This window comes from Phaethon lepturus, unplaced genomic scaffold (genome assembly GCF_000687285.1).
Source record: "Phaethon lepturus isolate BGI_N335 unplaced genomic scaffold, ASM68728v1 scaffold6249, whole genome shotgun sequence".
Taxonomy (NCBI): Eukaryota; Metazoa; Chordata; class Aves; order Phaethontiformes; family Phaethontidae; genus Phaethon; species Phaethon lepturus.
In genome coordinates, this window is record NW_010562663.1 from 33498 (window position 1) to 49922 (window position 16425).

A 16425-nucleotide genomic window follows, 5' to 3' on the forward strand; every position below is an offset into this window, starting at 1 on the left:
ATCAGGCATCCTGCACTTCACCTGAGGAGACCTTAACTATCAGAGGTCAGTGTGGTGGCGTTTGTCTTGGCAACAAGAAAATGGGTTAAGTCAAACTGAGATGCAAGAAGATTAAATATTCACAGGGAAGCACCACAGACTGGTACAAGTGACGATGGAGCTAGGGCAATTCCCACTAGCTGATGGGCTAGCTCAAGTTTTACAGTTTATGCTTTCTGGTCAATCCCTAATTGTCTTAATCAAAGTTGTCTCCAGAGGATACTTGACTGGGAGATTTTTTTTTTAATATACATACACACACATACACATACAAAGTCATATAGGTGTAAAAATACATACAAAGTCATGTTTTAAAAAAACTATTACCTCTTTTCTCTCTCCAATATTTATGTTAAAAAAATGCTTATACAGCCACAGGGTAATGAATCACCAACCAATACAATGAGAAGGGCCAATAAGCGATATTACCAAGAGAAGAAATAATTCTTGCTCTTACAGACCTTTCTAGTCTTCCCTGCCATCAGAATCCTCCCTCTCATTAATTAGCAAAATTAATTATCCAGCTTATGAATTGTGGTTTGAAAATAACTGAGCTTAAAGCAGCAAGATTTATTAGCAAAGAAAACTAAAGGTTGGAATAAGCTGATTTTATAGACTTGTTTTCTAAATGGGAAGCATTATTAAATCATCACTATAAAATTAAGCAATTATTTCACTATGACACCAAGTACCACAGAAAGGAAAAACAGTTTCATGTCCTATTAGCTAAATAAAGGTCAGTAGGGGTAAAAAGAAAAAATTAATTTCTAAGAGTAAATACAAGTTGGGAGACATGGAGAAAACCGTATCATCAAGGGGTGACATTTTCCTCTCTTCTTTATAAATATCTCTTAAATTTCTTTTAATTACTAAGATGGGAGGACCTATTCCGTACTATCCTCTATCATTCACTAGTAAATAATTATTGCTTTTATTTAGGCATTTCATATATAGAACTTATACAAATGACCTCAACTGAGTATTTAAATTATACAAGTGTGAAATATGCTGTAGCTCAGAAATAAAATCACTCATCTACCCTTAACTTTGACTCAAGGGGAACATTACTGAGAAAGTCACAACAAGGTGGCATCCTTAATACATAATAATGACACATGCAGGAAATGCACCATTATTTATACATGTGACGTGCTGTAAATTGCTTCCATCATCAGAACTAATTGTAGTGATTATTAATGCAGTGTTATGAACTGTCAGAATTGCTGTATGTAATTACATTTGTGCAAATGCTTCATTACCTGCCTAATGAATTTGGCATATATGCACATGTAAACCACTGTTTTTGTTAACATAATGAAGGGCATTTTTTTCTGCCCTTAGCTACTGATGTGGAACTGGTTTGACCTATATTACGAAGTTCAAGCATCCACTGCCAGAAACGCCGCCCCACTTTGATCTGGTTTATTCTCATACTCAGGAAAAAGCATCATCTAATGCCTGCAACTTAAATAACAGCTTCAGGGAAAGAACTGCGTCCCCCTTCTTCATTATAAACAGCCGGTTGGCTTGAAATGACCTTGGCGTGTCGTTACCTGACCACTACTTCTTGCCTTCATAAGGGTCTCTAAACAGTCGCAGAGGACAGCGATGCAGACGGCGAGATCTCCAGCACCGAGGCGGTACCTCCCGTTCCAGCCCCGAGGGCCAAACGTCAGCCCCCCAGCGAGGCGAGTGTGAATACAGCACAGAGGGAAAAGGATGCTTTTAAATTCCCCTTCTCCGGTGCGCGGTTCAAGGGTAACCTGCCAAAGAAACAAGGAACACATTTACCCCGTTAACAGCCAGCCGTGCTACCGGCAGCGGTGCCTGCCTCAGCGGCCGGAAGGGAGCACTCGCAAGCCTGGAGTTTGAAGGAGAGTGAGAAACAGGTTTCTCAGTCATCAGTGACTATTAGGCAGCATTTTCTGCAGTAATTCCCAGATGCAAAAGCGTTGACGGTTACCTTTTTATTTCCAAATGTCCCTTAGGAAAGGAGAACTCTTGTGCTACTGAAACCAACAAAAATAGAGACTTTAGCTAGAATTCTATAAATACGACTCAGATAACTGCTCTAATTTCGTAGCACAAATCATCCACAGACTTTATCCCGAGTAGAAAATTTGCAGTTTAACATTTATTAAAAAGCATACAATTCCTTCAAATTTTACACTGTTTCCCAAAGAGTCATGTTTGAAATTGAAGCTTAATAATTTTTTTTTTTGCCTCCTTTGTTTATAACGGTAGTAGAGAAGCTCGCCAACATGAGATTCTGTGCAGGGCTTCAGCTGGTTTTTAAATTATCGAGACAAACTGTTTAGCATTTTTCTATAAAACCTGCAGAAATTCATTCTTAGTTCTCTGACAGTTTTCTATACTCTATCTTTTAGTTTAAGAAGTAATTGACATAACAGCTTTTGATACCCATAAAAACATAGATGCGTGGAAGTTACTTCAGGGGGATAAACTCTTGGCTGTCAAAAGGTCACTCTGAACTGAGCAACAGGTAGCAAAGCCTGAGCAAAGGTGAGGGAATTTATGTCTGACAAAAAACCCACCTTAAGTCAGAATCCTGAGTTTAACCATAAAAAACACAACACAAGCTTCTATCCTGAAGAAAACCACAAAACAAAATTTACTCCACTTGGATTAAGGCATAATTTGATTTTCTTTTTACTTTTTTTTTTTTTCCAAAGAACTTAAAACACCTTAACCAGAAACATATTAAAGACAATGTCTGCACAGGAATTTGTAGTAAGCCGCAAACGCCCATGGGTCAAAATAATGGGGGAGTTTTCTAAAGTATCAAGCTTAGAAATTAGCTAATTAAAATACATACATACATATATATATTTCTTGAACTGAACATAGCCTGAAGTGAGACAACAATGTATATGAATTGCCTTTATTAAAAACTTTGACTAGCTTTTTCAGCTTTCCATTAAAAATCTTATTTTAATAAGTTATGAAAAAAAGAAAAAAAATGGCTGCATTAATAGTTGTCTGTTTAGCTACAAAATCACAGCCATTCTTCCTTTCTCACAAGTATCTTTCCAAATTACCTCATACCATCAAAATCCACCCATTTGTAGCCAAGGTAGCTTTGACACGGCTTTTCGTGCATGGCTCTTTCTTTTTCTAGGCATTGGTTAGCAGAGCTCCCTTTAAAATAAGCTCTTACCCCTTTCACATCTGAGCTCTGCCTTCACGTGTCCTGTGCTCACATAAATACATGCTATTACACTGCTGGAAGGCTAAAGCGTACAGTTTCGGTTGCCTTTGTCATGGTCTGCATTGCTGACGCGAACAATTTTGCTGCTCCAGCGCTTTCACAGCGGTGGGAAGTTGACTTGCACCGAGCTTGAAGATGTCTGTCTACAAGTACCTCGGGGTAACAGACCAGGATAACCATGGATCCGGAGGGAAGGAGGCTACGCACAGTGACCTCCAGTGACCTCCCTGTCCTCCACATTCCACGTCGTCTTCTTTTTCCCACCCACCAAGCAGCTCTGCAGAACCTCACACAGGGAAAGAGCGACAGACAAAACAACAAGAGCATGTAACCCCTGCTCATGAACTCCTTTTTTTATGCCTATCTACAGGAACTCATACATAGGGTACCGAGCCATTGCCTGAACATCTGGGTACATAAATCGACTCTGTAGGAGAATGGACACAGTCAAACCAAATTTCGGGCTGAGCCAAGTTAGCGACTATCACTGAAGGGAACAGCTCCGACTTCAGAGCATGGGCAGTTTTTTTCTAAGACCGCACAGGGGGGTAAAGCTGGTGCGATAAATGCACTTCTCTCTATCTTTGTAAGCACACCCATGCAAGTCTCTATCTAGACGTTGAAGAATACAAGCGTACACATTATTGTCATGTGCTTCCTCCTGCCCAGCTTCGATAGGAAACACGGAGGCAGCACAGGGCACGGAGGGCTGGCACCCCGCAGCTCTCAGCTTAGTTTGGAAGCACAGAGATCCCAAAGTTCTGCTCTCCTAAATAGCAGTCGTCAACATTATCACTTCTCACCACGGGGTAAAGGAGTAATTAAAACAAATTCACGAAAAAAAGTACATCTTGCTTTTACCTGGTCAAAACTGTAGAGTGCAGCATGTAAATTAGCCAGCATCCCTGTACGAGGTTCACTGGTAATTTTAATGGAGTTTTCTGGTATTCCTCGAGGAATGATGTGCTCTTCTGGGGTTGGAGCTGGTTCAGCACTGATAAAGACATGGAAATCAGGATGACTTTCTTCACTGTATTGCTTAAGGAGTTCCTAGCCACTTGGCTACTAGATGAATATTCTGTTGAAAAATGGCCAATATGTTTATTATGAGAAAACAAATACATTTCTTATCCTTAAGACATTGTTATACTGTTATATAAAGCCACATATTGTGGCTTTACAATAAAAAATAGCTAGAGTCACTTAATCCAACAAATTATTATTAAATAAATTGATTATACAAAGAATAAACTTGAAGATTCTTAGCTACTGTGCCATTTCTTGTTATATGTTGCACTAACAGGTTCTACTATTAGCCTCTAAAGTTTCAGGCCTTGATTCTGAAGCTAACAAAAATAGAAACTCAGGGTTAAGTGATCTGGGGGTGTGGGTGTTACCCTCTGTAAAGATAAGCATAATTCAGTAGAACACTTGGACTCTACTTAAATTCCCTGTGGAACTGGGACCTAAGAAAAACGATGTCCAATGCATACCAAGAGTAAGACTGAAGAAGTGCTAGACAAAGAAAAATGTTTACAGCTATCCTACTACTTCGAAAAAAAAGTTTCATACCACTTCAGATTGTCTTTAAGATTCTTAATATATGAAGACAATGGAAAGTCCTTGATAGATCAGAGAAATGAGTTATAACGGAACAGTATCTGCCTCCAAAAGCACCTGCTAGTGAAATACGGGAATATCAAGAGAAAGGTTTACAGTGTGGCTCGGTTACGCCTGCTTTCACCCCTCCACTAGCCCACACCCCACTTTTTTGTTACAGAGCTAGCATTTCAACTCAATTGCAGCTCAGCCCTACAGCTTCTCTCCGGCTCTTCACTGCTGTGCCAGAAACTGCTGATTGCACCGGCTTCCACTTCCAAGCAGCGCAAGAGGAATTGCAACTCCACGCACCAGCCAAGGAGTATGACATGTCAGTCACGCTCTGGCTGCTGCATCGCTTTATCATGAGACCTGCTGAGGGGATATTCCCAAATCGTCCCTCGACACGTGGAAAAAGGAATAGGGGGATGGAAAGAGAGGGAAGACTTTCAGATCGCATTACGCGGTAGCAGCCTGGCGGTGCCTGCATTTTCATACAGGCTACTTCCATCCACTGCAAAGTGGAAGTGATTCAAGCCTTAATATAACAACAAAATAACCATTTAATATCTCAGATGTCCGAGTTTGAGAAACTAACGTGAGAGTGACACAGGAGTTAAACCTGCTACCCAAAAATTTCAAGTCAGTCTAGAAACCCCTATGCCAACTGCTTTTGCTACCATTTTTCAGACCTTGCATTGTTTACTCCACAACATACTTGTCCTACCTCTTGCTCTGTCATCTTCTGGACTTCCCTCAGCTTCACCTCCAGCAGGAGTTTTGCACTAAGAGCTTGACCTCTTGTTGAGGTCAGTAAAAAATTTCCTCCCTGCTTCAAGGGCATAGTTCTGAAGCCAAGGCAATTTCTTAGGTATTTCCCAGGTTAGTCGGAACAGCAGGGCTTTTAAAGTATCTAATGATACACCCCATAGCCTCCAACAAAATGCATAATAAAATACCTCAACTTTTTGCTCCAGGGTTTTTTTTAAACATAAACATAGAGGTATTTGGTCCAAATCCCAAAAGACTGAAGCCTGAGAAGCACCAAGTACATCCAAATCCCACTAGCTCTAGCTGGCTTAGCATCATTTCAGATTTGGTCAAAAATCTTTATTTAGTCTCCTTTCAGACTTTCTCCAACACTTCACTATCAAAAATCTTCACAGCAAAACTGTCGCCTCCCATCTCTCTCAGAAGCCAGGCATAATGGGCTGGAAAACAGAGCAGGTCTGAAACACCAGAAGCCTCTCAGATGTTCCCCATTTATCTCTGCGGCTTCAGACACTCAACGCTGCTGCTTCAGGGCTTCCGCCATCTCCCATTTTCTCACCTTGTCCTCAGAGCAGCTCAGAACACCAAAATTCCCCTGAAAACCAACTCTGCTCTTTCCTTCACAACATTTCTATACTCACTAGCAGAAAAGCAGGGTTATTTTCAGACTAGTGTGACTAGCTTACTCGTGTGACACCTGGTTAAAGATTTCTTCCAGCTCCAGTGTCGACGAAGGGGCCAGTTGGTGCGTGTGTGCACGTGCCTAGCACACCCAGGCCCCTCACTAATCTCATGATGATTTTCCTTCAGCCGGCAGACAACACTGAGTCTAGCCCATCTCCTCATTTGTTGCAGGCAACCGGGCTGACAGCCAAATGTATACGTTGCTGAGGTTAAAACCGGAAGAGGAGGGAATCATCTGGTCCCCGTGACCTCCTTAATATGATGGCCTGGAACACGCGTTTCTTCTTTGGCTTCAGGGCAAAGGGATTGTTATAAATATCCACTGGCTATTTAGCATAAAATGATGGGAGGTGTCCTGGTTTCAGCTGGGCTAGAGTCAATTTTCTTCATAGAAGCTAGTGTGAGGCTGTGTTTTGGATTTGGGAGGAGAAAAATGTTGATAACGTGCTGATGTTTTGAGCTGTTGCTGAGCAGTCAAGGACAGTCCAGCTTCTCGTGCTGGGCTGCCAGGGAGCAGGCTGGGGGTGCACGGGGAGCTGGGAGGGGACACAGCCGGGACAGCTGACCCAGGCTGGCCAAAGGGATATTCCACACCATATGACGTCATGCTCAGTATATAAAGCTGGGACGGAGAAGAAGGAAGGGGTGGAGGGATGTTTGGAGCGATGGCGTCTGTCTTCCCAAGACACCACCACGCGTGATGCAGCCCTGCTTCCCTGGAGATGGCTGAACTCCTGCCTGCCCATGGGGAGCGGTGAATGGATTCCTTGTTCTGCTCTGCTTGCGTGTGCAGCTTTCGCTTTCTTTACTAAACTGTCTTTATCTCAACCCATGAGTTTCCTCACTTTTACTCTTCAGATTCTCTCCCCCGCCCCACCGGGGGGGTGAGCGAGCGGCTGCGCGGTGCTGAGCTGCCGGCTGAGGCTAAACCACGACGGAGGGAAGCACCTTCTTTCAGCAGCATTGACACTTGTGGTGCTCCCGTCCGCTCCGTCGAGGCGCTGGGGACCGCAGCTCACCAGGGTATTGCACAGATCTTTTTGTCTGCTGCAGAGTGGCTTCTTGGTCCATATAACGCTGGCCAAAGCTGCGGCTGCTATCTCGGAGAGCAGCTAATTATATAGCTTCCCAAGGGGGAGTCAGACCCATTTTATTAAAGCCTACATTATGGCCCACTGAACGGAGCAGGAGCTCTTAATGATGCTGGGAAGTGTATGCCTGAGGGCAGTCCTACCTACCCACCAGAGGCTTTCTGTTTTATCTCTACTATTCCTCCTGGAAGGGTGAGGACAGCGTTCAGAAAAACATGACATACACTCTATTAATATGATGTTTATCCTGCTACTATCAAAAGAAAAAGGGACAAGATTATTAGCTATTTAAAACTTTTGCTGTAATCCACCACATATTTTGTTTGTGTTCTGGGAATATCCCTCCAGCTGTCCTCAGTCAGTCCCCACCAGAGGGGCTGCTTAACGCTCCCTTGGGGAAGAACCCAATGGCCATGTCTGGCAGCCTTCTTGAGTGCCTCCTCTGCGACCATCTTCTGCCCTTGTCCTAAAGAGGTGTTATGAAATCTTCCAGAGTCTATACCGAACCCAAGCTTTTTGCCTGTAAAAGAAGTGATTGGGGAAGGGTGCGTGACAGAGGGGGAGGAGATAGGAAAATTAGCAGAGCCGAAAGGAAAAAGAATGATAATATCCCCGTTAATTTCACTATCACTTGTGCAACGCATATTACTTCTTCTGAAGCACTTCACTAAACCCTTACAATTTCAACAAGCAAAATTGCGAGCTCTCAACAGTGGCCTTATTGCTGGTATTAGAAAAAGCCTGCAGAAATCTGTTCCCCTGGTTTTAAGATAATGAACCTTTTGACATTTTGATAGATGCTCGGCATTGTTACTGAGCTTTAGAAACTCTTACAGGGGGTACAAAGCAATTCCCTCATGAAAAAGGGAGCAACATGTGGTAGATATCACATCAGTTTTTTAACTGATTGGTTCAGTGGGTAAATGCACAAGCCTCTCACCTTGTGAGGCCCGAGTTTAAATTGAGCACAGTGAGGTCACAGCTGTATTAACCTGGTATTCTCACCATTGTCTGTGGGGAATAGTAATCCTAAATATAAAGCCACAGAGCCCTATACAATTGAATATAGTTTGTATAATGACCATTATTTAGTCACAGGGGGCACAAGATTACATGAGAATGGAGAAAATTGCCCTCTGGCCCTCATCTCGTCAAAAGGTAGAAAACAGTACAAAGGAAACCTGCATTATGCCGAGCAGAGGACTGCTCGGTCTAAAAATTTCTTCATACTGTTGTGCTTATGGCCTTACACTTTTCATCCACCCCATTTACCATGAATATGGTGGGGGTGGAAGAAACTTTAGAACTTGAATCTTCTGCTGAAAATAAACCGTGCCCAGCCTTCCCATAGTACTGTGTACTCCATTGTAGTGACAGATGATTCCAGAAGGCTTTTTTCTGTGTAGTAAAAATACACCCATACATATGTGTATGGGCACATACACACAAGCATATAACCGTGTATCAGTTTATCTATGTTTCTAGCCCTGCATGCTCCATTTCACTTTTGAGCTCCATTTTTCTTTCTTTAACGGGAGTGCAGTTGAGTGATCCTTGCACCAGAAGCAAATGAGAGGCTTACCTCAGTATCTTTGAGTGGGTCTACTCCTGGAGACAGAATGAAAAACACAGGAGTGGCTGGACTGCTCTCTTCATACGATTTTGCGAAGTCCATCCTTGTGCTTTCCATATATTTTGAGCCAAGGTTTTCCTTCACAAAGTTCCTATACCTACGGAAAACATACAGTAAACACCAAAAATGTTCCTTAATACAGGCTTCAAGCCTGCACCATTCTAAGACGAGAGTGGGGAGAAGATCGGTAAGTATCCACAACTGAATCTTTCCCGGTATGACGGAATTTAAAGGGAGACCTGAAAAATTGTCATCCCATGGGGTTAGCTACCAGTCCTAATACCATAATGAGACCTAACACTGAGAAATACAGTTTTAGCTCTTAACAGCATAGCTTACTATATTTCCATTTGTTAGTGAGCACTCTCCTCAGAGTACCTATATGCAATCTAAAAGAAACCAGAAGGATAGTTCTCCAAATATGCCGTGACACATGTCTCACCACACCACCTTTTCATAAACTCTTCACCAGTAAAACGGTCTGGGAAGGATCACAGTCATTGATGTCAAATTCTGGTTGATTACCCAGTTCCATAAGTTATTTACTTGCCTCTTAAAATCTGAGTTTTATCTCCGCTGACACATACAAACCACCCTCACACACACTTGCCCCGAAAAACATACCCTCAGATTTCATACTGAGAGTGTACATCATTCTGTCCGGATGGAGTGCCCTCAGTATGATTTGTTTCTGAAGAAAGCTTTTTTTTTTTGTCCATTCCTGGGGAAGCTTTTCTTTTTCTGGACATTCTGAGTCCACCCACTTCTACCTTTTGGTGGATCTTTCAATACCTTTATCTAACCTTCTGAACACATCCGTCACTGCCATAGCCTGGAAGCATGCCAAAGACAGAAATACAGGTGATATACCTTCTGCGTGAAGACTGACATGGGAAGACAAATACTGATACTTTTGGGGGTATGTAAAAAAACACCATAGTTTAATCAATTACCAGGGACTGGGAACTTACCTTAAAATACTAAATTTTTATATATTTTTTATATATATATACACACACACAATATTATTGATAAGAGTTTACTTTGATCAGTATTATCATACTGTCTGGTTACTGTTAAACATCAAGATATGACAAACTGGAAAACTTATATGGGACATTTACTATAGTAAGGAGTGGAATGAAGTTCAAAACTGTATTTTTAGGGGACTGGACAAATTATTGTAAAACACAATGTCCTCACAAAGCACTGTACATGATGTCTATGGAAAAATACACTGAAAAAGCAAAGACAACTCCTCTTTGAAAGGACTAGTTCTACTAAAAATTACGGTGGATGTATGACTTTATCTGAAATTGTCTAGTTGTAGCATGCCTCCAGAAATAACATCAACTGAAAAGCAGTTTTCCCAGCCTACCCTAATGGCACTCCGTGACTGAGTAGTTAAGAAATCAACAGGATTCTTGTAAGTGTGTTCAACTTTGAACTGAAGAAGGAAATCCAATTCAAGGAGTTCTATCCCTTTACTTCTTAGAAGAATCTTGACACAATACAAAATTGAAAAAGGTCATCAGACTTGCTTCAGAGCCACTTCTGCCTTAAAGTATTCACAGCTCAAAGGGGAGCTCAGAGTAACAAGAGTTCCTACAGCTGCATTTTTTGAAACTCTGATATAAGAATTTACAGCTTGTTTTAATGGTATTTTAAAATATCTCTTTGAAATCTATTGCAAATGGAATGATATTCTTAGATATTAGTCACTAAAGGCTACGACTTTTTTTTTCAAAACCATTCCTACAGACACACAGCACTGAACTTTCCTTTACCCATTAAAAAAGACACCATGAAAACCAAACACACTCTGTCAAAACTTTTTGCAGCAAATATAACTGCATTTATATACATATGATTTATAGCTATAATAAATATCTATTATATATTTTTTCATATATATGAGATATATAATACATTTACACACTGAAAAACAAATTCACCCAAATTTTGTGATGAGCTAACCAACAACAGTCGTTATTTTTCTTTAGCTTGTGGGAACATAAACAAACATAAAAGTGTAAGTCTTGAACGCTGAAGTTAAGCTTAGAAAAACTTGGCCACACATTATTTTATACTGATACTACCAAAAAAGTACAGATTTCTGAATTCCATCTAATTATCTCTATGTACCCTTTTTACCTCTTGGAAGACAGCGAGAAGAACAAATAATGCTGTTTCCATCACCATTCTAAGACCTCTTCAGACTGCAAGCTGTCACAAAGCTTTGGGAAATTTGCAAATCCTGAGCGGTTTTTGTTGGATTTTGTTTGGTGTTTTTTGGGGGTCGTTTTACACTGAATCAGGTCTGGCACATGAGCTGAACGTATACTGAAGAAAACTCCTCAGGCACTAGAAGTGGTTTTTCTAGTCCTTTTATCACTTTAACTACATATAGTGAGAAAAGGAGACGCCTTTGCCATACCACCATATATTCTCTCTCCTTTCTGATATAAATACATCTTTCTTCCTCTATTAAAAGCTCTCTCTGTTTCCATATAAAAATGTATTTAATAAGTCAGAAGTTTATTGTGCCTTTTACTCTGTTTTCTGTCTACTCTGTAACTGTGATAGAGCTTGTTTTTCGGTTGCCATACAGATTTCCATTTTTTGTGATCCATCCCAGCACCACTGCTACAGAAAAGACAAAAGTTAAGCAGGGTGGTCTGAATAAATCCATCTGCACTGTGGTGCTGAGAAACCATCACCAGCTTTCCTTCCCCCCCTTTTCCCTCCTTTCTGCTCCAGACATTTCTGTCTGCTTTTAACTCCTATTTATACACTGTGTGGAGTGACTCCTTTTTTCTTATCCTCCCCCAAAGCGGATTCCTCAATTTACAATTTTTTATCTTCTTCCCAAATTGTTGGTTTCTAGTTTAATTCCTACCTCCATTTCCGATCAGCTCTGCAATACAACCTGGAGCAAGCTCTTCAGGGAAAAGCCTGCCACCCAGTACAACCGAGCCCTGATTTTTTCCAGGGCTTACGGATACCAAAGTTAAAAGGAAAAATAACAACCTGGATATGATATGGATATGTATTATTTACCGAATTCTTACTTTACACACCACATCAATTTCAACCCTAATTATCCAACCACAAGCAGCTAAGTCATGCTGTTTTTCCTCAGCGTAGCTTCATAAAATCATTGCAGTATTTTAAGTGAAAAGAATTACATAAAAGCATCTTTGGAATTTCTGCAATTATTATTGATACTGAAGCAGCAATCTGAGAACGTCAGAGAAATTGCACAGCCACAAGGCAACAAGATAACTTGTTGGGGCAGAGGCATCACCTTCTAGTGAAGAAACGGCAAACCCGGTAAATATCAGCATCACTGATCTGAAAAACTTTCCTCACCTGAAAAGCAGTTTGGGCCAAGAAAATGAGCTTGTCCTTTTCAAAAAGTCCTTGGCTTGTGAAAATAAAGGGTGAGTATGTGACAGCGTCTGTCAGGTTAGAGATACGACACTGAATATCCCCTGATTTTTCAGCCTGCTTAATTGCTTTTGGAAGACTGCATTGAGTGCCTGAAAATAAGCACAATTATTTTTATGTATTTGAACTCTGCTTTTTTGCTTTTGTACTCGTAAGATAATCGGATCCTGACTGTAGGCTTCTAAGAGAGCTGACCTAAGCAGCCTAAAATGCAAAGCACTTCTGCCAAGAGGCTTTTGAGGAATCTTTCAGCAACCCAGGGTGAGGGCTGCAAACGGCAATACTCTTCTGCTCCCTTATTTATCTCAGCAGTCAGAACCTCTCCCTTAAGGAAGCTGGTAATTTTGCAGTAGGTGATCTGCCTTCCTCACAGCGTTAGATCATTTGGTAGATTTGCCACAGCAAATTGTTTATACAGAATCCCTCAAAACTCTTCCTGCTTGACCCTGTGGGATGGCTTAACACAAGGAAGGTAAACCACAGACGCCCAGCCAGAGAACACCATCAGAACGGAGACAGCTGCCAAAGACCTGTGGGAATGCACGGCGTCACACACCAGCAGGAGATCACATCGTGTTCTCCTCTCCCAGGCACGCAGCCCTGCAAATGCAAACATCTGGTACGAGGGATAACTAATTTATTGGGCATCACTGCTGCAGGCAGAACTCTGTTCCTTGCCCTTCGCATCCGAATCAGGAAGACGGAATTTTTCCTTCAGTGAAAACTGTCAGAGGGGGTTGGTGCTGCCCAGACTGCTGCTAACACAGTAAAGAACCGACATGTTGTGCTCTCTTGTCACATTAATCTGAACTTCATTTTCTTTGGCTTCAGCTATCTATAGGATGACCGTTGTCTCATTTATTTTTTAATGCACCGTGATTATCCCACACAATTACTACCAAAACATCCCTATCCATACAAAAAAGAATACGGATATACTCTAGAACTGACTTTATTTCAGATGGTAGCAAGTATTTAAGGTAAGCAAGCTTCTTATCTTAGTCAACAATTAGGGAATGACTGTTTTCTGCAGCAATACGCCTCATTTATGTTTTAATGCACCGTGATTATCCCATACAATTACCAAAACATTCCTATCCATACAAAAAAGAATACGGATATACTCTAGAACTGACTTTATTTCAGATGGTAGCAAGTATTTAAGGTAAGCAAGCTTCTTATCTTAGGCAAACATTAGGGAATGACTGTTTTCTGCAGCAATATGCCTGTTCACTTGTGAAAACATGGCAATCGTATACGAATTTATTTGTTCACATTTCATGCTGATACTTATTTCTTTTCAGTACCAACTCATGCACCTAAATCAAAAGGAAAAAAAGAATTACATGACAACTACACACCACAGATATGAAACTGCGAATATGTGGGTGGACAGCACTTACTGGACAGAAAGAAATCTGACTATTCCAAGCTCATAGGAGTATTTCACTAAAGCTAATTAATAATACACATTTTACAGGTGACCTTAAGCTGTTAAAAGCAGCCCAACTGTTGTTACCTTGTGCTGTATTTCTGCTGCAGTTGACTTTGTTGATTTGAGTTTCTCTACAAGTTCACTGTCGTCCAAGAAACTGCCCTGGGCAGCTGACAGGCTGAGCAGCATGTCATCCTCCAGCTGCCTGAGCTCACTCATGAAACGGTTCTGCTGCTTGGCCAGGACTAACAGAGAGAACGAAAAAAATCTTTAAAAAATGCAGCAAAAAATATTGCAGATGCAGAGGAAAATGGCCAGCTGTTTTCAGATCCTGTTCCCAAGTAAATGGCTTTTATTCTTCAAGGGGTAATTAAACACTCTGACCCAGTTTGCCCTTGCGTGAAGCAGGAGTACCTCAAAGAGGTGTAGCAAGTCTTTGCAGATGAAGCTAGTAAATCACATGAGATAACTGGAAAGACACGCTGGAGAAATAGGAAGTATCCTTATTATTAATTTCACACCTCTAAGTATTTTTTCATTTTTTAGCTCATAGATCACAGTCTGCTCAAAGTCCTTTCTATAACCAGCTATAAAAGTGTTTCTCTTCGTAAGTTGCTATACATTGGTATGACTGCAGCAGCCACAGAATTGCATCTCTGCAGGAATAAGTTATGATTTATTAACCAAATGCCCCAGGTCCTAACAGTGCCATCATATCCTCTTATGGACTGGCAAGAAATTTTATTCACACTTATTGGCTCAAGATCGCTGAAGCACAAAGCACTGCAGAGGGCTTTAATCCTACACTGTAAATTAAATACAATGCACAGAGCAAACCAAGCAGTAGAGGGAAGTGTGGGAATAAGATCACAACAAATTTAATTTCTATCAGAGCTTTACGTCAAGCCCATCCCTCTGGGAGCATGGATTTGAGCAAATCAGTAGAAGTACTTTCTAAGTTTTGCAGAATCTGACCCTTAAAATCTTTCTGATATATGGGTTACTAACCATTACTGTACAGCAGATTAAAACAGACGTATTAATGCTAGCCTTAAAATCTCGGAAGGAGCAACGGACAGATCAAAAGATAGTCTTCACCTTACGTTTTGCTAAATCCAGCCTTTCAGCACTAACAACCTCAGCCAACAGCTGGCCTTCCAGCCCGTCCCTGGTGACACTGAAATTAATGAGGGTGGCCTGAGCCTGCAGTTCTAGCTTGTAGTGAGGGTTAGCCAGTTTAGTGTGAAGGATGAGATGGAAATTCTTGTTGAATTCACATTCCATGTCTTCAATCTTGATATATCTGTGAAGGAATAAAATGCACAAGAGTGGGGACCTCACGGAATTAAAAAACCGTAAATATCTTAGATTGCAAAAGATGGGTACTACAAGATCTTGGCAGCATAGGAAATGGATACAAACAAATTTTATGTGCCTGCAGCTTAAGAAACAAAATGAGGATGATTGAAGACACCAAAATTATATGAAGAATGCACAGAGCATTTCTTAATTGGCATAGTTTCATTTGCATATACAGCAGACACCAGTAGATTATTCACTGCTGTACTGAAGAGTCTGTGGCTTAGGGGTAAATGTATCCTTCATTACTTGCCACAAATTTAGGAAAGTTTTCAGACAGCCTTTAATGAGATAGCTGTTAGTTCTTACAATAATTTTCTTAAATATAACTCACTTTTCCATCTTTTGAAATAGATCAGCAGTAAATCCTAAAAAACTAAGCAGGTGCATATATTTATAACAAACTGATAGTGACCAGAGGAGAGAGAAGGGCTGGTGACTGAAATAACAAAAATAATTTTTTAAGGCAACCTACTAAATGTTTTGTTCCAAATCAATTATTTCCTGGGTGAAAGAACGAGGTTCACCTTTTGTTCGCTGAGTAAGATCCCTTACTGAAGAGATGTGATTTCCTGAACCCTTGTCTTCAATGAGAAGCTCCAGCTACTGCTGAAGTACCATTTTGGAACCCCAAAAAAGTGAGGCAACATAAAGTTCACCTTCCTACTTCTATGGCACAGCAACAAAAAAAAATGCAAAGACTGCGTATAGACTACGGTGTGTGCTGTGCATCCGGTCTGGTGTGAGCAGGTGCCACAACTTTGTGCCATCTACTTGCACAGTGAGCAGTATGCTGATTTTCAGCCATCAGCTGTCACACATGAGCACAAGTACAATATTTTCTGTACAGCGATGGCTTTGAATGTTCTTTGCCAAGAAAGGAGATCCAAACATTAGTAACAAAATTCTGTTTAAAAAAAGCCAGTAGAACATTTATACAATGGAACATAGGTAGACACAAACTCTTTTCACAAAATCCAAACTGACATTCGTTAAGTCAAATCAATCTTCAAGGTGACTGCAATAGTATAGATACTAAACAATTAAACTGCAATTCACAAAAGTCACAGCAGAACATGAATAAAACAAGTCCTTTCCATACAAATTTTAACATCTCTTTCTTTCTAGGATATCA

The 16425-nt window shown here is 40.8% G+C and overlaps 1 protein-coding gene across 1 annotated transcript in view; it reads right to left on the minus strand.

Moving 5' to 3' along the window:
• The window catches only part of DNAH11 (dynein, axonemal, heavy chain 11), a gene marked incomplete at its 5' end in the record, with an annotated part of 110610 nt that overhangs the window by 13442 nt on the left and 80743 nt on the right, over positions 1-16425 (minus strand). The window contains 11 exon segments of the mRNA XM_010294342.1: positions 1611-1802; positions 4130-4313; positions 4315-4346; positions 7800-7933; positions 8974-9143; positions 9697-9878; positions 10425-10547; positions 12419-12588; positions 13250-13331; positions 14016-14176; positions 15035-15234. Coding sequence (XP_010292644.1) covers positions 1611-1802; positions 4130-4313; positions 4315-4346; positions 7800-7933; positions 8974-9143; positions 9697-9878; positions 10425-10547; positions 12419-12588; positions 13250-13331; positions 14016-14176; positions 15035-15234 — 1630 coding nt within the window.